General features: G+C 23.6%; 3 protein-coding genes across 3 annotated transcripts in view; 2 read left to right on the forward strand and 1 right to left on the reverse strand.

The window, feature by feature from the left end:
* Window positions 1-1,894: 1,894 nt before the first annotated feature.
* Window positions 1,895-2,582, forward strand: LOC134835139 (uncharacterized). Its single transcript, XM_063850007.1, has one exon. The coding sequence runs from the start codon at window positions 1,913-1,915 to the stop codon at window positions 2,546-2,548; it is 636 nt and encodes a 211-aa protein (XP_063706077.1). The 5' UTR covers window positions 1,895-1,912; the 3' UTR covers window positions 2,549-2,582.
* Window positions 2,583-5,882: 3,300 nt separating this feature from the next.
* On the forward strand, window positions 5,883-7,756 carry LOC134835488 (zinc carboxypeptidase-like). Its single transcript, XM_063850367.1, has 3 exons — window positions 5,883-6,394; window positions 6,739-7,128; window positions 7,417-7,756. Exons 1-3 carry the CDS (start codon window positions 5,883-5,885, stop codon window positions 7,754-7,756), a joined length of 1,242 nt encoding a protein of 413 aa, XP_063706437.1.
* Window positions 7,757-16,269: 8,513 nt separating this feature from the next.
* Window positions 16,270-24,238, reverse strand: part of LOC134835489 (potassium voltage-gated channel protein Shaker) — a gene marked incomplete at its 5' end in the record, with an annotated part of 38,649 nt that continues 30,680 nt past the window's right edge. The window contains 4 exons of the mRNA XM_063850368.1: window positions 16,270-16,741; window positions 20,907-21,185; window positions 21,548-21,738; window positions 24,140-24,184. Of these exons, the coding sequence (XP_063706438.1) occupies window positions 20,914-21,185; window positions 21,548-21,738; window positions 24,140-24,184 (508 nt within the window). The remainder of the gene's footprint in view (window positions 16,742-20,906; window positions 21,186-21,547; window positions 21,739-24,139; window positions 24,185-24,238) is intronic.

Genomic DNA, 24,238 nt, shown 5'->3' on the forward strand with positions numbered 1-24,238 from the left:
ATTACTTTTCTTATTGAATGTTTTTTGATATATGATATTTCAACTTGTTTTTTTGGAATATTTATATCGCAATATTGCCAATTTTAACAAGTGTTTTTTAAATTTGCACAAATAAAATAAATAATTTTGTTCACGCGGAGACGAGATGTTTCGATGAATCATCAAATGAGCTCCTTGGTGACAATAAAGTTGAAAAAATGAATGGCTCAGCTCTAAATAAAAAAAAAAAAAATAGAAAAATTTCAAAATAATCTTCATTTGTCATATTATTAAGGAGTCTTTTGATTTATAGTCCTCATTTTCATTTTCAAAATAAAAGAAAATAGAAATTTAAAATAAAATCTAGATTTTAAGATTTTGTCAATAAATTCACAAATTTAAAATTGTTTCAAAAAAGTTCTTAATTTAGTACTCCTCAATAGAATTATATCATAAAAAAACTAAAAATTGCAAACCAAAAACAATTTTATGCTTAAAATCGTTCATAATTTTTTAATTTTTCTAAAACTTTTAGGATTTTTCATTCTTATGCTCCTCAAATACTTTTGTGAATATTTTAGAAACTGAAAGAAATTTCAAAATTTATCTTTTGTATACTTCTCAGAATTTTTTGATGAATAATCTTTGAATTGTTTTTTTAATGGTCTCATTATTTGTCGCAAAATTAAATATTAACAAGTGTTCTTAAATATGGCAAAAATAATAAGAGTAACTTGTTTACACCGGTTTACGCGATATCGAGATGTTTCTTAGCGATAAAGAAAAAAAACAAAAAGGCTCAGCTCAAAAATATTTTTTTGCCCCTGTATGTATAGAATAAACTTTGCATAATTTCTTCTTTATCGACTTTTATCAGCTTCAAATTTTTGACTTTTCCCGTTTTCGTGCCTTCTATGGAGTGGTTTAAGATAATGATATTCGATACAATTCTCTACAGTGTCAGTTTTGAAGTTTTTATGCGATGTTATGTAAGGAAACAACTTAATTTCGACATAAAACTAAACTTTTGAAGCGACATCTATGTTTGAAAAATTCATCAAAAAATCATCAAGTCAATTTTTACTCCTTAGTGACAAGATAAAAGCAAGAAAATGAATAAAAATTTACAGATACTTATGACACAAAATAAAACGCAATTTAATGATTATGAAAAAGAAAATGTTTATTCAAAATCAAAATCAAAAATCAAAATTTTTGATTATGAAAAAGTATGAAAACTGTTCAATTTTTGACTTTTACAAGAATTTCTCATTTTCATACTCCTCAATATAATTTCAGGATAAAAATACGAGAAAATGTCATACGAAAAAGCTAATTCTATATTCCAAATTGTTCGAAATTTTCAGAAAATTTGAGAATTTCACAATTTCGTACTCCTCAATTATATTTTATGACAAATTTCGACCATATATTCAAAATTTTCTACTTTTTCAAAAATTTTTAGAAAATTTCTCAATCTTGTACTCCTCAGAATCTTTTCGTATTTATTAAAAAAATAAAAAATATCTTTTATGAAACTTAAAATTAAAAAAAATTTCTCATTTTTATACTCCTCAAAGACCGTAAAAGAAGCAAAATTGATACATTTAAAAAAAATAGTTAATTCGTCAAAATTTGATACTCCTCAATGAATTTATATAAAAAAAATATTTTTTTTTTCAATTTAATACTCCTCAGTGACAAAAAACGCGCAATTCTCCAAATTTTCCATAAATTCAAGCAAATAATGACTCAGAAGGTCATTAACATGTCTTGTCTGTCACTTTTACATCAAATTCTTTTAAAAAATGTGACAAAATTCAAAATATTTTGACAAACATCGTGTTGTTAACACTATAAAGTTCGTTCTCGCACGTTCCATATTTTTCATTCACTATCAAATTACCCGCTGGAACGTTCATTCTCCTAAAAAATGGGCTTAAAACTCTCACAAATCTTCCGAATTTCCCTCATTTTTGGCATTTTTCACGTCTCTCGTAGCCAAGAAGACGTTCAAAGACACAACAGAGTCAAAATCGAACGTCTCCCATATCCGCACGAGAATTACCTGCTCGGCGTTTACGAAAATCCGCCATTAGCTAACGCGACTTGCAGCTGCAACACTGAAAATTTCGAGTTCCCGCTTTGTGGCCCGAGTTACGGCGATGGATGCGGAATCAAACTTTTTGGACGTCCGCCATGTGCTGCCAACGCGAAATGCGTTCCGGGATGTTTTTGTGACAATTTGCGCGGATATTACCGACATCCGATGACGTTGCAGTGCGTAAAGGCGCACGAGTGTCCGCGAAACTTTAATTACTTCAATTGTGCCGGCGAGCACGAGGAATATCGCTTGGGTGACGACAGTTGCAAGGATTCGTGCGATTTTCACACCGGAAGTCGAAAATGCGACGTGGATCAATGCGTGGCGGGATGTTTCTGCAAAAAAGGCTACGCGAGGAGCAAAACGCAGGGAAATCAGTGTGTTCCGGTTTTCGATTGCCCCAACGTTGATTTGAACGAACTCAATAAATGTCCTTCGGGCACCAAGTTGAACGGAGAAACGTGAGGTTCGTTAAAAAGTTTCAGATTTCGTCTGAAAAAAAAAGTTTAAATAAAGAAATTTAGTTGAAAATATTTCATTTCGAGTTTGATTTTGGTTAAAAATGCAATTATTTCTCGTAATTTTTCTTTTTTTGCAAATAAAATTGAGTTTTTCTGATGAATTTTTGTACCGCAGTGTCAAATGTGAGGAGAACGAATATTGCGTGAGGTACAAAAATTTTTGTGTGGAGTCTTGTGCCGCTTTTCGTTTGCATATTCACTACCATCAATGCAAATTGGCTCAAAATCCGTTTCCTGGAAGGCAGTTTTGCAGCTGTAAAGTCGGTTATAGAAGACATCCGATCACGGGAAAGTGCGTTTTGCCCTTTGAATGTCCAGATACCCTTGAATACGATTATTTGAAACGAAAATCTGTGAAAAGTAAGAATATTTTTTGTTAACATTTTAAAAAAATTTCTGGAAAATTCAAGAAAATTTGATAAAAAAAATCAATTTTTTTTCTAAAAAAAAAATTAAAAAGAAAGAGAAAGAGATTTATAAATTGAAAAAATTTAGAAAATTTTAAAATTTTTGAAAAATTTTAAGACAATCGTATAGAAAATCATATTTTTTTTTTAAATTTATTTAAAATTTTTTTTTTTCTAAAAAATATTTATAATCGATTTCATGAATTTTTTGGAGGATTTAAAAAATTAAGAAAATTTAAAATTTTTAAATAAAAAAAAAAAATAAAAAAATTCAAAATTTTCCCAAAACTGAAGAAAATTTCTAAATTTTCCGCAAAATAAAAGAAATTTTTTGATTCTTTAAAATTTATAAATTTTTCGAAAATGTAATTTAATTTATAAATTTTCCTAAATTTAATAAGATTTTAAAAATTAAAAAAAAAATTAAGAAAGTAAATTTATGAATTTTTTTTTTTGAAAAATTCGAGAGTATTTGAAGTAATTTTATGAATTATTCATAAGAATTTAAGAAAAATTAAAAGAAGTTTTAAAATTTTCCCTTAAAATTTTAAATTTCATAATAATTTTACTAAAATGTTCTCAAATAATTGCAATTTTTTGTTCATTTCAGAGAATAAATTTCACTGTAGCGGCAAAAAAGAACAATTACGACGCTCAAATTCTTGTTTAGAAAGCTGTGAAGGTGAATTTTGCTCCAAAATAACTAAGCTCGGTTGTTATTGCAAGCCCAATTATTGCCGAAATCGTAATGGAAAGTGCATTCGTAAGAAAAAATTTGAAAAACTCAAGCGAAAAAGACAACTCGAGTTGGAAGAAGTTATTTTTGCGAGAAATTATTGGACATAATTAATTGAATTTTATTAAAAAATAAAAAAAATATTTTATTTTTTTCTCAAGAGAAATTTCATTTTTTTATTTTTTTTTTATAAATTAAATAAAATTTTAAATAAATAATTATTTAAAGCAATTTCAAAAAAATAATAAAAAAATTAATATTATTTTCCTTAAAAAAATTTATTAATTTTTCTTTTTTTTTTTTTTAATTAAAATTTTTGGAATTAAATAAATAAAATTAAATTATTTAAATTAAATAATTCATTAATTAAAGTTAATTATATTGAATTAATTAATTATTTTATTTATTTTTTTTAATATTTCAGAAAAAATTTTTCGAAATAAATCCGAGTCTTTTAGTGAATTTTTTAAAAATCATTTTTGATAAATTAATTTTTAAAAATAGAAAATCCGCTATTTAATTTAAAGTTTTTCTAAGAAAAAAATAGTAAAAAATTTAAAAATATTTACCAAAAATATCTTAAAATTTTTTTTTGTCATCGAGGAAGGTCATGTCAAACGGAGAAAAGTCACATAAGCGTATTGTTTACCATTCAAAATGCACGTTTGGTACCAAAACACTCTACGTTGCTGGTTAAAAGTTTGTTCCTTTTCTCATGTTGTGTCAGTTTAATCGAAGCTCTCGTCGTGACGCGTCTCAAAATGACAAAAAATCTAATTTTTCTCCTGGTTTGTCATCAATTTTTGTGCTCAAATGCTCTGCTTGGTTCAGTTACTGGCGTTGTATCTGGCGCTACAGGTGGCTCAACTGGATCTCAACCAAGTAGTCCTGCTGTTGGCAATGCCAATGATGGTAGCGATTCTGGATCCGCTGATAATGAGGGAAGCGGAGAGTATTTTGCTGTGGAAGATTTGCCTAAATGTGGCCTGAACGAGTATTACGAGTTCTGTGGATCGTCGTGTTTGGAGACTTGCAAGGCTTTTCGGCATGAATTTGACACGACGACAGATTGTTCGGAGAAATGTGAGGAAGGATGTTTTTGTAAGCCGGGATATCATCGACATCCGTCGACTGGAGCTTGCGTTTTGTCGTCTTGTTGCCCGGAGAAAGAGGATAAAGTTTATTTTACGTGCGATGCGACAGGTGAATTTTGAATTTTTAGTCGTTTTTTGTCGATTTTTGAAGAAAAAATTATTTTTTTTAGTCAAATATTGCGGAGGAATGCACGAAAGGTATCGCGATGAGTTCAATTCTTGCTTGGAAAGTTGCTTTATTGATCCGATGGTGTGCAGCAGTGACGTTTTCTATCGCGGATGTTACTGCGATGACGGCTACAAACGGAATTACAAAGGAGTTTGTGTGCCACAGAACGAATGTTCAACAAGAGACGACGGATATATCTTCCAAAAAGTCGAAACTAAAAAGAAACTTTAAATAATTGAAAAAAAAAAAAAAAAAAAAAATAAAAAAAATATTTTAAAAATTAATTAAAAATTTTTTATTAATAATATTTTAATTTTTTTTCTTAAATTTTTTTTTTAAATTTAAAAAATATTTTTATTTAAAAAAAAATTATAAAAAATATTTTTATTAAAATTTTTAATTTAATTATTTTATTTTTTTTTTAATTTTTATAGAAAAATTAAAATAAATAAAATTTTATGAAAAATTTTTTTTAATTATTTATTTTTAATAAAAATTTAATTTTTATTTTAAAACTAAAAAAAAAATGTATAAAAATATTTTATTGAAATCTTTAAAAATATTATTTTTAAAAAAATAAATTAAATTAAACATTTAAAAAAAAATTAAAATTATTAACAATTTAATTTTTTAAACCAAAGATAAATAAAATTGAGAAACTATTTGAAAAATTTTTGTTTATTTTTATTTTTTTTACAAAAATCATAAGCTAAGATTGCATTTTTGTATCTTATCGAAATAATCTTGTACAACAATGGATCGATAAATTTTACGATTAGATGACATAATAAACATATTATTGATAAGATTTGCTGCGCTACTTAAGCAGACGTCGACTTGCGATATTCCTCAGTCATTAATCGACTTCAAAAATGTTCAAATTACTCGCGATTTTGCTACTTGCAACTTTTGTTGCCACTGAAAAAGCTCGTTTTGATCACTACAAAGTGTTTCGAGTTCAAGCGAAAAATGAAAATGACTTGAAATTACTTCGCGACGTCGAAGATGGAAATTCTTTCATGTTTTGGGATTCGGCAAAAAATATTGGGGACTTTGCGGACATCGTTGTACCGCCCCACAAATTTGACGAAATCGAAAGTCTTATTTCGCGATTTGGACTGAAAGCTAAAGTGATGGTCAATAACTTGCAAGATATGGTAGATAGTGAGAGAATTGGTAAACGTGACGAGCCATTTGGATGGGAAGCATATTATCCGCTTGAGACAATTTACGAGTGGGTTGCTAACCTGTCGAGAAAGTATCCGGATGTCGTTTCGACCTTTGAAATTGGAAAAAGTTACGAAAATCGACCAATTTTGGGAGTCAAAATTTCATACAAGGAAGGAAATAAGGGAATTTTCATCGAAAGTAATATTCATGCGCGGTAAGTTTGCTTTGTGAGATAAAAATTTTAACTTTTTCTAACTCCTCTAGATTTAAGAATTTGAATTTTAGAGCGAAATGATAATTTTTCACAATTTTATACTCCTCATTGAACATTTTCGTACTCCTCAATAATTAGAAAGCTTCAATTTTGAAGAAAATTTATATATTTTCACATTTTAGTACTCCTCACTTCACAATTTCTTACTCCTCAAGCTCGTTTTCCAACAAAATATTAAAATTTCACATTTTTGTACTCCTCAATTCACAATTCAATATTCCTCATTCAATTTTTCACTTAAAAATCAAATAAAAATCATTTTTTAATAATTTTTTCTATCCCAGCGAATGGATCACGAGTGCGACAGTAACTTATCTCATGAACGAATTGCTCACGTCGACCGATCCAGCAGTTCGGGATTTGGCAGAGAACGTTGATTGGTACATTATTCCCGTTTTTAATGTCGATGGATTTGTCTATTCTCACACTTCGGATCGCATGTGGCGCAAAACGCGTCAACCAACGTCGAGTTTGTGTTACGGAACGGATGCCAATCGCAATTTTGACTTTTATTGGTTCCAAGGAGGCGCAAGCAACAATCCTTGCAGTGAAACGTACGCTGGACCAAATGCATTTTCGGAGCCAGAAACAAGAGCATTGGGAGCATATTTCGATTCTGTGAGCAAAAATGTCTCGGCTTTCTTTTCGTTCCACAGTTATGGACAATATTTCTTGTGAGTTTACGATTTTATTTTATTTTTTTAAGAAAATTTGGCTAAAAGTCATAAAAAATATTCAATATTAAAAATTTTAGTCAAAAAAAAAAAAAAATGAAAAAAAATTTTTATAAAATTGACAGCTGTCAAATTTTTTTTCCGAACAGTTTCACCTTCAGATTTATTAAAATTTATTTTTTTTTTTAAATTTTTATAGGAAATTTTTATAAAAAATTAAAAAATCTTATTATTAAAATTTTTATTATTGTTTAAAATTATTTATTTAAAAATTCAAAAAATCCTTAGATACCCATTCGGATCAAAACAAGCCCCTGCAATCAACAACGAAGCTGAGCACATTGCTGTCGGTGAAGCCACAGTTAAGCGACTTGCGGAACGTTACGGCACCAAATACCGCATGGGCAACACAATAACTACCTTGTACGAATCATCCGGCATCACGATGGATTGGATAAAGGGCGTTTACGAAATTCCATTTGCTTTTACTTATGAGTTCCGTGACACGGGAAATTATGGATTTATGTTGCCAGCTGATCAAATTATTCCGAATGGAGAGGAAGTGTTGGACTCGATTGTGGCTTTTGTTGAAAAATGTCGCGAATTAGGATATTTTCCGAAAAATTAATTAATTAAAATTAAAAATTAAAAAAAAAAAGATTTTTTTTTTCAATAATAAAATTAAAAAAAAAACAAAATTTATACAATAATTAAATAAAAATAATTTTTTTATTTTAATAAAAAATTAACTCAAAAGTAATAATTTTTTTTAAATAAAAATACAAAATATTAATAAATTTAATTATTAATTATTTTTTTTAATTTTAAAACTTACCTTTGAAAAATATTCTTAACAGAAAATTAAAAAACATTTTTTTAATATTTTCTCAATTATTTTTCCAACATGAAATTTTTTATTGTTATTTTTTCTCGGAAATTTTTATAAAATAAAAAAAAATATGTTTACTTTTTACAATTAATTTATAATCATCGTTCTCTGTGTGTAATTTATTATTTTTTTTTCATAATTTTTATTTAGCTTCTATTTACAGTTTTTTTTATTAATTAATTATTTAAATATAATAATAATAATAATTTATTAACATTGTTTCTTTTTTTCTTCATTATTTTTTGTTTTAATTATATTTTAAAATACTTTTTTTCCTTTCTTTTTTTGTATTCTTTCTTTACCTTGTCTATCATTCCTCTTTTGTTCTTTTTTTAAATATTTTTTCTCATCCCATTTCTCGAACGTTGATTTGTAACTTTTATAATTGAATTTGCTCAAGCTTTATTTTTTTTTGGTAATTTGTTTAGCTGGAATTAATTAGCTATTTTTTATTTTTTAAGATTTCTGAGTTTAATTCGTATTTTTTTTATAATAGTTTTAATAGCGCGATTTGTAAAGTATTTAATAATAATAATAATAAATATAATAAAAAGTTGTATTATTATTTTTTTGTGATGATAAAAATAATTGCATACGTAAAAAATGTAACTCAGCGCCATTTTTATTGTTTTGTTGCATTTATTATTTTTCTTTTATTTATTTAAATATTTATTATTATTATTACCTTTTATTTATTCATAATTTTTGTTTCATCATTGTAACATTTTTTTTATTATTATTTATTTATTTATTTATTTATTATTATTAAAGTTTTAGTTATAAACTATCTGCATTTATTTTACATTTTACATTATTACAAATTTGTTGATATATTTTATTGTATTCATGCAGCATTTCTCTGCTTTTTTCTTTAAACGAGAATATTTTTAACGCTTTAAAAAAATATTTAAAAATTAATTTTTACACAAATAAAAAAATAATTAATACAAATATATAACACTTATTATATTCTTTCCTGTTTTTTTCTTTATAACTTTGACATTAAAACAATCAACGTTCATTTATAATAATCATATATATTATTTATTTTATATATATTATATAAATATATATAATAATTAATAACATTATCATATATAATTAATATATATAAATAGAGACGATTAAACAAAATATATAAAATATTTATTTTTTCTGTGATTGAAGAAAGCATCGATTCTTAAAAAGTTCAAATGTTAAAAAATCTGCAGATCCTATAGTTTGCTTTTATTTATTTTATATATTTTTTTTTAAAGTTAAGCAGTAAAAAAAGTTGTTTGTTTTTTTTTTAAGAAATTTCGCAATTGGATATTCTCTACTCGATATAAATTTAAAATATTTCTTGGTAAGCCATGAACGTAATTAAAATTACTTGTATAGATTTATTATTTTTTATCTACTTTGCATAAATTTATTTATTTATTATTTAATGTTATATTCATTAAAGGGCGGATCGTACTTTTTATTTTTTTTAATTTATTTTTTTTTATAATAATTCTTTTTTTTTAATTATAATAATAATAATACGATGTTATAGTACTGCTTTCTTTTATATTTTACTTTTTTTTTTTGTTAATTAATACAATTATGTAGTTTTTTTTAGAATTGGCGATGATTTTTTTGATATAATAATATATTTTTTTAACATATATAACGATGATACAGTGACATTAAAGTTGAAACGGGAGACAAAATAAAAATCGTTGTTTATCTTATACTTTGTGTTATGACATGATTATATGTATTTTTTTATTATTTATTTGTAGTCATAAATAATGGCAGCGCTATAGCCTTGTCTTTTATTCACATTTTTTGTTTGGTAACGAGCGTCTTGTCAAAATTTTTAAAATTTTAAAAATATTAAAAATTATTTTTTTTTAATTAAATAAAAAATATATATTTTTTTTAATACATCGAAAACATACAGAGAATACATGTAATGGTCGAGATTTAAATATTTTTTTTTTGTTTTTTGATCCCTATTTTTCCTCATTCATTTTTTATATTTTTTTTATACGTAAATTTATTGGTCTAAAAATTTCCTAGTTTTTTCGTGTTGCATGAACAAGAGTTAAAAGAGAGACTTATTTAAGAGATATAGAGACAATTTGTAACACAGATGATTTTGTAATACATAATAATATAGACGATGATAAAACATATATATTATCATATATTTTTTTTATATGTTATATATTTTTGTTTTATTACATTAGAAATAGTATACAATAGAATAGAAGTGAAAATAAAAATCTTTTCTTCATTTTCCTTCATTCAATAATAAATTTTTAATTTAATTTAATAATAATATATATTTAAACAGTCATTTTTTTGTTGTAATAATGGAAGGATTGATATATTTTTTGCAATCAATTTTTTTTGGTCACACACACACAACATGTATGCATATCTTCTCTTGTCTTGTATCAACTACGTATTTAACATATACATATAGTAATCTCCATTTATCGTTTCCTTTTTTTTCATAACTTTAAAGATAAACATTAAACATATATTTTTTTATATATATTTATAGAGTTAGAGTCAAATGTTAAAATTTAGATATTTTTTTTGTCTCTTACTAATCATAATAATACTAAAGCTCAGATAAAGCTGTGTTCTCGTCTTGTTTTGTGATTTCCTATCCTTTTATTTATTTAGTTTTAAAGTTAATATTTTTTTTATAGTGATGTATATAGAATATAATATCTTTATATGTTAAGGTTGTTTATCTCTATACTTTTCTGGTTTTTTTTATATTTGTTTGTTTGGAAGATACGCATTTTTTTTAATTATTTCTTAAGCGTAAAATAAATTAAATAATTTTTAAAAATATATATGAAGGTATGTCACTGCATCTTTTATAAGAGAAAATTAAAATAATAAAAATGTTTTTTTTTTTAAATTTATTATTTATTACCGGCTCTATCCTAATGTTGTGTTTGAATGAATTTCGTTATTACTTACTTTATCATTAAAAATTTATTTCTACAGTTTTTTATGTTGTTGTTGTTTTTTTTATTGTTATAATTATTATTAATTTATTTATTATTATTTAATAATTTTTTAATCTTTATTATTTAAAATTTTTAACTAATTTTAAATTATAATTTAATTAATTAAAAACTATTAAATATAATAATTAATTAATTTTCTTTAAATTTTAATTTTATTCATAAAAAAATATTTCATTTAATTAAAATTAAATAACTAATTATAATTATTTTTTTTTAATTTTAATTCAATTGATAAAAAATAAATTATTCTTTTAAAATAGTTTTAATATTTATTATTAATAATTTTTAAATAAATTTAATTAATTTATTAATAATTATTAATATTTTAAAAAATTTATATTATATTAATATATATTTATTATTATCATTAATAAAATAAAAATTTTTCAAAATAATTTTATTTAATTATTTAAAATTATTAAAACAATTAAAAATAATAAATTTTAATAATTATTAAGTTTATGTTATATTAAATTTAATTAATTAATAAAATTTTATTTTTAATATTTAGTATTAATAATTTATAATTTAATTTTATTTATTTTTTTTAAATTATTATTAAATTTTAATTTAATTAATTAAAAGTAAATGAAAATTAATAATCATTATTTATTTATATTTAAATTATTTTTTTTAATAATTTTAATAAATTAATAATAATTACAACAATAAATAAATATGTTATGTATCTCTAGTTTATTATTTTAATTAATATTATGCGCGTTTAATACTACCGGCTGAGTCATGAAAATTGAAACTTCTTGGGCATGAAATAGTTATGTATTATTATTATTTTTTTCAGAAAAATGACGCAATATATTCATAAATAGTAAAAAAAAAAACGCAAAAAATCAAAAAGGTTCATGATATGTCAAAATATGATTTTTTTAAATTCTTAATTTAATATTGAATAAAGCTCATTTGTTGTTATTTTTTATCATATTTTTCATATTTATAGCAACTTATCATTAAATGGAACGATTGTTTATTAATATATAATAATTAATATTATTTTAACTAATTAGTATTTTTTTTTTTAAATTTTACTATTATCAGGCACCTTCCATCGCTCAAATTACCCGCATTTAAGGATGAACCGAAAAAGAAAAAAATTAGGGAAAAAAGCTGATGTTTTTAATGCGCATTCATTTTTTGTAAAGTTTATACCAAGCATGTTCAATTAATTAATAATTAATTTTTTTACTAAGTTTTATATTTTTTTTTAATAATAATTCAAGACATATAATTTATTATATGTTTAATATATTTTCTATATATTTTTTTATTATCTCTTTTTTTTTAAAGTAAGTAACGATTTTTTCTTGTGTTTTTTTTTTTGAGTATCGGTAAAAATTCTTTGTAAGCAGTTTTTGGTTTTTTTTTATTAATTTAATTTTTTTTTGTTATGAAGTGAACGCGAATGCGATAAGAATATTTTTTGTTGATTTTTTTGTTTTCTTTAAAGTAGCGTCAAAGACCTTTCGGTATATGATCGAAGATCATTCCCAAACGTTGTATTATTATGATGTTACCATAATAATAAAATGTGTTTTGAAAAGGTCCTCATTTAAAAATTTACTTTATCACAATTGATTTGACGTGCTATACTTTTTTTCATTTTCAATTTTTTTTATACGAGTTAATAATTTATTAATTATAATTAATTAATAATGATGATAAATAAATAATTATTTTTTTTATTTATTTAAATTTTTCTGTTGTTGTTAATTAATTATTTAAAAAAAAAAAATAAAAAATTAATTTTTTATAAAAAATAATTTTTATCTATTAAAAAATTAATTTAAAATTTAATTATTTATTATTATTTTTTTTTGTATTTCTTTAAATTTATTATAACTTCTATTTAATATAATCTCTCTGTATGTTTGATTTATTTTAATATGCGTTAATTTTTTTACATGTTTTAAAAAATTTAATTTAAAATATTATTTTATATATTTTTGTAATGTATTTTTATTAAGATGATGTAATTTCGGAATTCATGCAAAAAGTGTCCCTACTAACTTTTAATTAATTAATTTAATAGTGATAAAAATTTAGATGATGTGTTATTGATTCATATTATTTATGATTGATTGAAGCAATTGGTAATTTTAGCAAAAATAAACAAATTTATGAAAAAATTAGAAATCTCCTTTGTTGTTGATATATCCTACCTTTAATAGCTTTCTCCTTTATTTATTTATGATTTTTTTTTATAAATTTATTTAGTTTGATGATATGCATAAGAAAGTCTTTTGTAACGCCCATAAAAATATTTTTTTTCTGAAAAATGGCGTTAACTTTACATCTTCTATCTTATTTCTTCATTTTTTTTTTAATAAACGTGAAAATTCTAATTTTTTTTTCTAAAATAGCTCAAATATATATTTTTGTATTTTTTTCTAATAAAATGGACATTTGGATGGCAACCAATTTTATGGACAGCAGAAGACGCCGCACGCAAGTTAGTTAGTCAGTAAATAGTAAAAAGTTTAAAAAAATTTAAATTATAACTTACTTCAGCTCTTTCTCTTTTTTTCTATAAATACGCGGGTAATATTACTCTAGGGACTCTTATGATATTTTTTTCTATATGTCTTAGTTAGTTTATGATGACTGAACGAGAAAACGTAAAATGGCTGGTTAATGAGGTACAGCGGGTGTTTTTCGCTTATTTTAATCTTGTATATTTTTTTTAATTTATTATTATTTTTTAATTATTTTTACCGCTTAATTATTCTTACAGGTTAGTTGATTTTTTTTAAAGTTAATAATACTTTTTTTAGTAGGAAATTTATTTCGAGCAATGATGTTATTTTTTATGGTAAAAAAAAATATTTTTTTTAAAATAATAAAAAATAATTATAACAAACCTTGTGAAATTTCAATAAAAAAAATTAAATAAAATAATCAACAATAAAACGGGTTTTTTATTTTTTGTATTTTAAAGCTTTTTTTCGTCTAAGGATATCATCAATATTTTTTTTTATTTTTTTTTAATATTTATCTTAAATCAAATAATTAATAAATATTTTTTTTTAATTTAATTTAATTTAATTTAAAGACTAGCCTTAGTTTTTTTCGAAATTAATAATAATTAATTATTTAAAGAATTAAATAACAAAAAAATTAATTTATTTTAATTTTAACAATGAACAAAAATAATAATTAATAAATATTTAACTTCGAAAGAAAAAAATAATAAAATATATTAAAATAAAAAAAAAATAACTTTAAGGTTTAAAATGTGCAACGATTCGTATTTTTTTTTGTAATTCAGGAATTTCTCGTCGTTTAAATTTATTTATATTTTTTTTTTTACATATTATATAATAAGGGCTTTGGACAAATACTTTTTTATATCATTTATTTATCATCAAACATTTTTTTTTTTTTAATTTTCTGACTTTTTGGACTTTTAACCTTTTGTTGTTTTTGATGTTGTTTGTTTAATTTCTATTTTTTTGTTGTTAAAGATATTTCGGCAGTTTGATGTATTTTTTATTTCCTTTTTATTTTTTATTATATTTTTTTGAATTATTTATTTTTTTAAATTAAAGGTTAAAATTAAAAAAAAGAGAAAAAAATCTTCTTTGTGAGCTTCCTTGAAAGTATTTTTTTTGTATTTCAAAAAAGATTGATGACAGTGTTTTGGCAGTGTATTCACGCGCATCATAATCCGCAACAAAGAAGAGATTTAAAGTAACGTCTTTATACGAGATCAAAAAAAAAAATTTTTTTTAAAGTTTTTTTTTATTATTATTTTTAATAATAATTAATTATATAAATAATGTATTTAAAAAAATAATTATTAATAAATTTTAATTAATTATTTTTTTAATAATTAATTAAAAAATTATTTATTATTTATTTATTTATTTTTAATTATTTAATTTATTTATTAATAAAATTATTTTTTTAAATAAATTATTAATAATTAATTATTAAAAAAAAATAATAAAAAAATATTTTTGGAAGAAATTTAATAAAATTTAAATAAATATAGATTCCGTATTATAATTGTTTGTGTATATTATTTTTTTATTATATTTTTTTTATCATCATGTACTGTAAAGCGCGGCACAAATTTCCTATTTATTTATTTTCACCTATTTTTTGTTATTTGTGACTTTTTTTCTGATTATATTATTTTTCAAAGATTTATAATACATGAAAAGTATTAGCGACTATTTCCTATGGGTTTTCTTGTTCTCCTTTTTTTATTTATTTTCATAAGCGAGCGTATACAATATCATAAATTTTTATTTTTTTATATAAATTGTTTGATGTCTTCTTCGATTTTTTATTTTTTTTCTTTGGGATGAGTTATTTAATGTATTTAATTAAATTATTTATTTAAATTTATTTATTTTTTATATTTATTAAAGTTATTAGGATTAAAACAGTCCATTTACCTATTTTTTAAATTTTTTTTATATTAAAGTTTTTTTTTGTAATTTTTTATAATATATTTTTTTTTATTCTTTATATAAATTTATTATATTTATTTATTTATTTAATTGTGGCTCGTGTTCCCTATATACATACATATTACATATTATTTATTATACACTTTATGATTATTGTTGTATTATTTTTTATACATATATGATGAAAATTAAATTAAAATTAAATTATTTATTTTATTTAACTAAATAATTTAAAAATTTAATTATTTTCAATTTATTTTTTTAAAATTAAATTAATTAATTTTTTTTAAAATTTATTTTTTTAATTAATTAAATAATTAAAAAAATAATTAAAAAAAAAATAATTTTTATAAATTATTAATTATAAAAATTTAATTATTTTTTTAAATTTATTTTTTTTTAAATTAATTAATTTAATTAAAATTTAATTTTTTAATTAATTAAAAAAAATAATTTAAAAAAAATAATTTTCATAAATTATTAATTATAAAAATTTAATTTAATTTAATTTTTTTAATTAAATTTAATTTAATTTAATTTTTTTAATTAATTTTTAATTAATTAATTAAAATTTAAATCAAATTAATTTTAAGTTAATTTTCATCAAAAAGTATAAAAATAATTAATAATAATCATAAAAATTCTCTTTTTTCTTCTTTTTTTTGTATTTAAAGATTTGTCTTTTATTTTGCAATTTCATTTATTTGTTATTTTTTATTAATATTTTATGATATTTTTGGATGATAACTTTGCACAAAAAAATATCTATTATATTCGATGTATTCGAGTTTCTTTAATTTTCATAACAATTGTTGCAGTTCTGACACGATAATAATAATTATACAAGAAAACAACAGCAGCCACAATTAAAACTTGTAGTTGTTGTTGTTCGTGTTCGTGTAATGATGATAACAATAATGGAGATGATGATGGCGATAACATTAATATTAACACAGTCGGACGACGACTTGCTGCTCGTCTTTGCAGATCTCCTTGTTGTTGTTGTTGTTGTTGTTGCTCGAACCGGCGATGCTGATAATTATTAATGTAATGGTGTCTTTGAGGGTAAAAAGGCGATCTTAGTAGAGATGATACCGAAGTTGATGATGTTCTTGATGATACTAGTGACCAATAAGGAGAAGGAGAAGATAAATTTGTGGATGCTTCAGCAATAGTTGAATGATTATTATTATTACATTTTATAATTATTATTATTTTTGACGATGATAGACCATAGTAGATAGTAGCGCAGATAGTAGATGAAGTACATTTTACTAAAAATTTTCCATTTTTTTTTATTTTTTTTTTTAGAAGAAAATAAATTCATAAATAAAAGAAAGAGAGAAAGAAAAAAATAGAAGATTAGATTTTATCAAATTTTTATATATTTTTTTTTTATCAGATCAAGAAAAAAATTATCTGAAATAAAAATTGTGTGTTCAAAAAAGTGGTGTGTCATTCCAAAATGTGTTCCTTTTATATTTATAATTTACTTTATTCAGTAGTGTGTGAATAAATATTTGATTAGATTATTATTTAAAAATACAAGTAGAAGAATACAAGAATCATTCTTGCGTTTGTCGCAAATAAAGATACAAAGAAAGCGTGATTTTTTTTTGAGGGGGGTTTTTGGGGGGCGGATCTCGACCTTCGATTCTGACTTGTATGTTGGTTTGCCATGAACTAACCTAATCTAAGCTCGTTTTACATTCGCTTGCAGTGCACTGCATTCGCGTCGTTGATGCAGCTAGAGAACTAAAATCATAGGTAATAATAATAAATGGAAGAATAAAATATATATAAAGAAGAAGTCGTTTTTCTTCTGTCGCATTCGTTTTTAATATTATAGGCAATTGCAATGAGTAAAAATATTTTTTTTTTGAATTTTACCGCGGAAAAGCGATTTTTAAGTTTTTAACGGTAAAAAATTTGAATTTACGAATTTTGTAACGCAATAACTCAAAATTTTGTTAAAAAATTTCTTTTCGGGTTTTTATAAGTTATAGCTTTTGACTTTCAGAAGGTTCATGAGGTAAGAAAATAGAGAAAAATCCATTGAAAGTTGAAGAAAAGTAACAATTTGTAATGTAAAGTTAATTGCATAATTTAAGGGGCATTAAATTAATATTTTTACGATTTTTTTTTTCTCAAAAGAAAACTCAAAATTTATTAAATTATTATTTGGTATAAAAAAAACATTTTGTTTGAATTAGCGGAAGGCGATTTGCAAATTTTTAACGGTTAGTTAAAGAAATTTGAAATTCATATCAATTTGTAACGCTATAACTCAAAATTTCTTTTAATAATTTCATTTAAGTTTTTTATAAATTATAATTTTTGACTTTTAGATGGTTTTTGAAACAAGAAAAAATAGAAAAATTAATTAAAAGTCATAGAAATCTAATAATTTGTTATGTGGGGTTCATTGCATAATTTAAAAGCATTTAATTAAAATTTTTACATTTTTTTATTTAAATTTTATTAAAAACTTATTAAAATTTTTAATTTTTAAATTCATAATAAAAAAACCACGTGGTTCATAAAAATTTTTTATATAAAAAAATAAAGAAAAATTATAAAGAATTGGTCGTTTTTCTTTTGTCGCATTTAATTTTTTTTTATATTATAGGTAATTTCATTAAATAAAAATAGAGTTTGAATTAGCGGAAAAGCGATTTTCAAATTTTTAACGGTTAACTGTTGAAATTTGAAATTCATACAATCTTTGTAACGCTATAACTAAAGATTTAATTTGAAAAGTACATTTTGTTTTTTTTAAATTATAGATTTTGACTTTAAGAAGGTTTATGAGTTAAGAAAGAAGAGAAAAATTCATTGAGAGTCATAGAAAAGTAATATTTTATAATGTAAGGTTCTTTGTATAATTTAAGGGGCATTTAATTAAAATTCAACTTTATATTTATTTTTAAAATAAATATACTTAAAATTTATTGCTAATTTAAAAAAAACCACGTGGTTTATAAAAATTTTTGAAGTTTTTTTGATTTGGCTGAAAATCTATTTTTAAAAATTTTTCGCTCATCGCAATCGCCTTATAACAATAAAGCAAGTAACTGCAAACTATATTTCTTGTTTTATTTCATTTTTACTACAAAAAAGAACGAGCAGCGTTACTTTTATTGCTATCTTATTTAATTACTGTCACCTCTAAGCTAATATAGGTTCCCCGATCCAAGAAAAAAAAATAATAAAGTGTTCGCTCTACTTATTTTTCTTTTTATTTATATATTTTTACATTACGAGTATAAAATATTCAAAACTCTTGAGGACGGTTGTTAAACAAGGAAGTCGGTTCAGTTCGCTGAATGAAATGAAACAAAAGGAAAGAAAAATTAGAAAAAATGCATTTGCATAAGTGATTAAATAGGCGGAGCGTCATCCTTAATTGCCCTAATGGGTCAAATGGTCATCAAAGTCTCAGTTATTTCCTTTTCCGCATTCTAAGAGACGCATCAATATTCATAATGTTTAATGTACGTTAGCTGTCGTAGAGTAATTGCCATAAAGAGTTGAGAGTTGTAAAAGGACTCGGTTTTATGAATAAATTTGCATTGAAAGTTGTCTGTGAATTGGTAAGCCAGTGTAAAGTAAAGAGGAAGAAGATTTCATTTAAAAAAATGAAACATTAACGACCAATTATCATAATTAATTAATATAAAAAAAAAATATCTTTAGGCATTTCTGTGTGAAAAATTTCAATGCATACTGATTTTGTAACGCCATAAAGTGAGGTTATGTTTCTCGGATTACTTCGTGGTTTTTTGTAAACTATCTGGATAAGCTATGAGAAGGTTTCTGTGCCAAGAAAATGCAAAAAACTCCGTGGAAAACTATGAAAATTGAGAAAATTCAAGTGTGAGCTTCATTGCATAACCCAAAGGAGCAAAAAATCAATTTTCTTTGAGTAGTGTTGATTGCATAGTTTTAGATGACAATCTTTGTATGAATTTCTTTAAGTTAAAAAAAAATTACGAAAAAATTTCAAAGTTCTGCAAATCCAATCCAAATTAGTACCAAGATAATTTGCTCCAAGACCAATAGAAGCTTTAAATTATCGTTGGTTCTAACCTTTCAACGGAGTTGTAGCACTCGAAATCATCTTTGAACCCGAATTATTATCTTTCTATATTTACATTTTGTAAGAAAACTACCGCCCAAAAAATGGAAATTCACACAAAGAAAATCAATTTCGAAGGAACAGATAGTTTTAATTGTCAACTTTCCCTTTTACTTTCCGTCTATCTTTTTGGATATAGGTATATTTAGGTATTTATATAATATAATTTATTCATTAAAAGTCACAAACTCGCTTTTATTATGTTTATTGTGGAAGAGAAAAAGGTTCTGTCAAGTCTTTGTACATACGGAAGACGGCACGAGATGAAGGTTAATTAATGATTTATTTCCATGGCAAACTTACTTTTTTATTTTATTTTATTTTTTTGTCTTTTCAGATAGAGAAGAGAATTTTGAACAAACAAGGGGCGGATACTATATCAAAAAGTTGAAAAGAAAAGAAGCTGTGACTATTTTTAGGTGGCTTGAGTAAAATGTGAAAAGGGGATCAAAGGGACAAAAATTTTGTAGTTATATTGGAATGTATTGTTTGAGAGTATTTTAATCGTCAGTTCTACTTTACCGACAAATTTTAATTGTTTTTGAAACTCGTATGTCTCCTATAGAGCTTCGTCGTATCTGTACGGAGCTCAATACGAGACATATGAGTTTTTTTTTGTTTTGTATACAGTCAAAAACTCGTATATATGCTATAGGGCTCCGTATAGAAATTTGTGTACGGAGCTCTATAGGATACATACGAGTTTTTGAACTACTTTTAAAGAAAATTTGTCGGTAAAGTAGAATTTTAACAGTCAAATCTACTTTAACGACAAGAATTTTAATAGTTTTAAACTCGTATGTCTCCTATAAAGTTCTGTAGTTTCTGTACAGAGCTCCATAGGAGACATACGAGTTTTTCAGGTATGTTAAAAACTTGTATGAATCCTATAGAGCTCTGTAGAGAAATTTCTGTACGGAATTCTATAGGTTACATACGAGTTTTTGAACTACTTTACACGAAAATTTGTCGGTAAAGTAGAATTTAACAGTCAAATCTACTTTAACGACGAGAATTTTAATAGTTTTAAACTCGTATGTCTCCTATAGAGCTCCGTAGAGGAATTTCTGTACAGAGTTCTATAGAATACATACGAATTTTTGAATCATTTTTGCCGGTAAAGTAGAATTAACGATCAAAATAATTAAAAAAATAAAAGAAATTATTAAAAATAAAGAAGAAGAAGAGTTACAAAGAAGAAGTAGTAGAAGAAGAAGAAGAGAGTCTTGGCGAGATATAATCATTTTTTTTTGTGCATTGTGTGTGTGAGATGCGAGCCAATTGAACAAAAAAGCTCTTACCCAGTAGTCAGACATCGGTTTCGATACTAACAGCTAATGCGCTATTGTGACGTTGATTATTATTGTTGCCACCGCCGCCGCCGCCGATGACACCGCCTTGATTATTATTTGGCTGCTTACAACAATTCTGCTGCATCTGCTTATCATTAGTCAATAGTGTTCCCGAAAACGGAACAATCATGCGTTCACCTAATAAACCAGGTGTAGATTCGACACCATCTTCCAAATCCATCATATCCGATGAGGATTCAGACAATGATGCTTTCTTTAAATGTTGGCCTGTAATTGTGTTTTGTGATATTTTATGAGTTTTACATTACCGTTCGTTGAGCAATCCAGTACCATAGAGAGTGTATAATTTTGTACATTTTTGATAATAATTATGTTTAATAATTATTATTTTTTTAATTCATAAAAAAAATAAAAAAGAGAGTAAAAAACTAGATGAGTAAGATATATTGGTGATGATTAAACGGATGCACTAGTTTATTATTATTATTATTTTTTTTTTTGTTCAAAAGCAACTAGTACTCTCAAAAGATGTTATATATATATATATGTAGTATATATATGGAAGGCAGGCAAAGATTAGACATGCCGCTGATGGCGAAATTATTACAGCGTTACTTGCGACCACTCACCTAATGTTCCTGGCAAGTATGGACAACTAGTTACATGATTAAAGTTTTGACTTTGCATCTCCTCTTGATCTGTTTCTCTATGGTAGAAGTAGTTGAAGTTACTGACAATAACTGGTACGGGAAGTGCGATTGTCAATACACCAGCAATGGCACATAATGAACCGACAATTTTGCCCCACACACCAACCGGTCTAAGTTGGAATTGCATGAGAAAAATAGTTGAAATCATTATTTTGCCCAGAAAGCTAGTTGCGTGACATATATTTTGTTGAATAATAATGTTTGTCTATACATAATATTAATTCATTGATTTTCGGTCTGATTTTTGACGTGACGAGGAGGGAAATGTGGACTGGGGTAAAAAACATTCAGGATTTTTGCTTTTTTGAATAATTTTTTGATAATTTGCAAAAAATTCGAAAACTTATGCGGATGATTATTGATTTATTATTATTATTATTCAGACTTTGATTATTTTCATTAAAAACATATCATACATTTTACTTATAGAGAAGCAGATACAAAAAAGGTTCAACCATTTTGACGACCGAGCATAGGAGTCAATCAGTCGTAAAAATGACCAAATCGCTTTTAAATAAAGCGTACACGCATATACAAATAACATTCGTACATACGTGTATTTCTTTGTGTGTATTTTTTTTGTGAGGATGATGTTTATATATATTTATTTTTTTCTGATTGAGTGAGTGGTTTCTTAATGTTTTGTGTACCTTTCACATGAAATCATAAGTAAATTGAACTGAATGTCATAATTTGCGTGTGTTTTGTATATTATATAGTATAAATATATATATATATGGCGTGTGTAATATATATGTTGATTTGTAATTGTATTTTACTACACGGAAAAAAGAAAACACAAAATTTTCTACGTGTCATGCGGATGATCTTGTATGTCTGTCTCAGTTGAAAAAAAATGAAGTACACGGAAAACTGCCAAGAAGTAGATAAAACACGAAAAAGAAAAGACCGAAACTACTTCAATTAACATTTTTGCCATGTACTTCAGTCCCCCTCAATATGGCTCTTTTCTTGAAAAAATCATCGAGTGATCATATTAAGAGGGAATCATAAGAGTGGATGATACACTACTCCTTTTTTAATAAAAAAAACGGTTAACGTGCACAGGCACATGCACGTGCAATATACAAAGGAACATGCAAACTAGAAACTCATTTAATAAAAAAAAATGCAAGGAGAAAATAAACAAAGAAAAATAAGTATAAGGCTTTCTATTCTATATGTTAATAATATATTGATAGGAAAATTGTGTTAAACTTTTTTGTTTTTTATAAAATAATGAGCTCAGATCATGACCGATTAAAAAAGTTCTATATGCTATATGCTAAAATGTACAAAATCTCTATTTTATATTTTTTTTTTGAATTGATATGAAAAGTTGGTGCTCTTTGACTATAAACTAGGGATATTCTTATATATGATTTTTTTTTCATTCTATCTATTTATTTAAAAAGAAAAAAAAAATGTAAACTAAACTAATATGTGATAGAAAACTTTTTTTTTATCGTATTTTGTTATTTTTTTATTTTACAAAAAAAAAAAGAAAATATATAAAATTTGTTACTTTATACTCCCTTGGATTGCCGAAGATTGTGACCCATATTTATAATTTTTTTTTATTAAAATATGTAAATTCTACTATAGAAAATACTTTAAAGTTTTATGTATGTTGTGTAAAAAAAATATTTTTTTTTTATAAAAAAAATTATTATTATTAATTATTGAAGGCACTGCTGAAATGGTAGAAATCTTTTTTTTTAAATATTTAAAAAAATATATATTAAGATTTTAAATTATTAATTAAAAATTATTATTATTATTATTAAATATTAATTAATAAAAAAATTCCCTGTAAAAAGTTTTCTTTTTTTAAATATATTTTTTTTCTATTCTAAAAATATTTTAGATCACCTAAAAAAATAAAATTATGATTAATCTAAAAGGGGATTTTATTATCATGTCACTATACAAAAAATAACCCACTAGTTTTTCATTATTTATTATTTTTTATCCTACAACAGTCAGATCTATCATTTAGTGTCAATAAAATATATGTATATATAAAAAGTTTGTTTGTAGTGTTTTTTGTATAAATACATTTTTATAATAAAATAATATATATATTTTTTTATTAAAACTGACACTGACTGACTGACAGAATTTTTTTTTATTAAAAAAAATTCAAAGGCACCAATTTGAGATTTTTTTAATTTTTTTTTAATAAAAAATAATTTAAAAAAATATTTTTTTAAGCGACTTAGATATTTAAATATATATAATAAAAAAATAAATGATAAAAAAGTGTGAATAATAAACGTTTATATATGATATATTATATATATATAATATTATAGTTAGTAGTATATATTAAATTGAGTGAGTGAATAATAATAATTTTATAGAAATATTTTCGTTAATATTCGAGCGGAATGTTAATGCTCTGCAAAAATTGGTGAGAAAAAATGTTTGACGTCGACGATATTTTCAACAATATATGCTTTATAAAAGTGAGATAAAATAAAAAAGTTAAAGAAAGAAATTAAATCATACGTCATGTCACCATATCCAACTGTGGTCATAGTGACCACGGCCCACCTGTAACAAATTATTGGAAATTATGGAATATTTTAGTATTTTTGTTCGCTGTTT

The sequence above is a fragment of the Culicoides brevitarsis genome, chromosome 3 (genome assembly GCF_036172545.1).
Source record: "Culicoides brevitarsis isolate CSIRO-B50_1 chromosome 3, AGI_CSIRO_Cbre_v1, whole genome shotgun sequence".
NCBI classification, from domain to species: domain Eukaryota; kingdom Metazoa; phylum Arthropoda; class Insecta; order Diptera; family Ceratopogonidae; genus Culicoides; species Culicoides brevitarsis.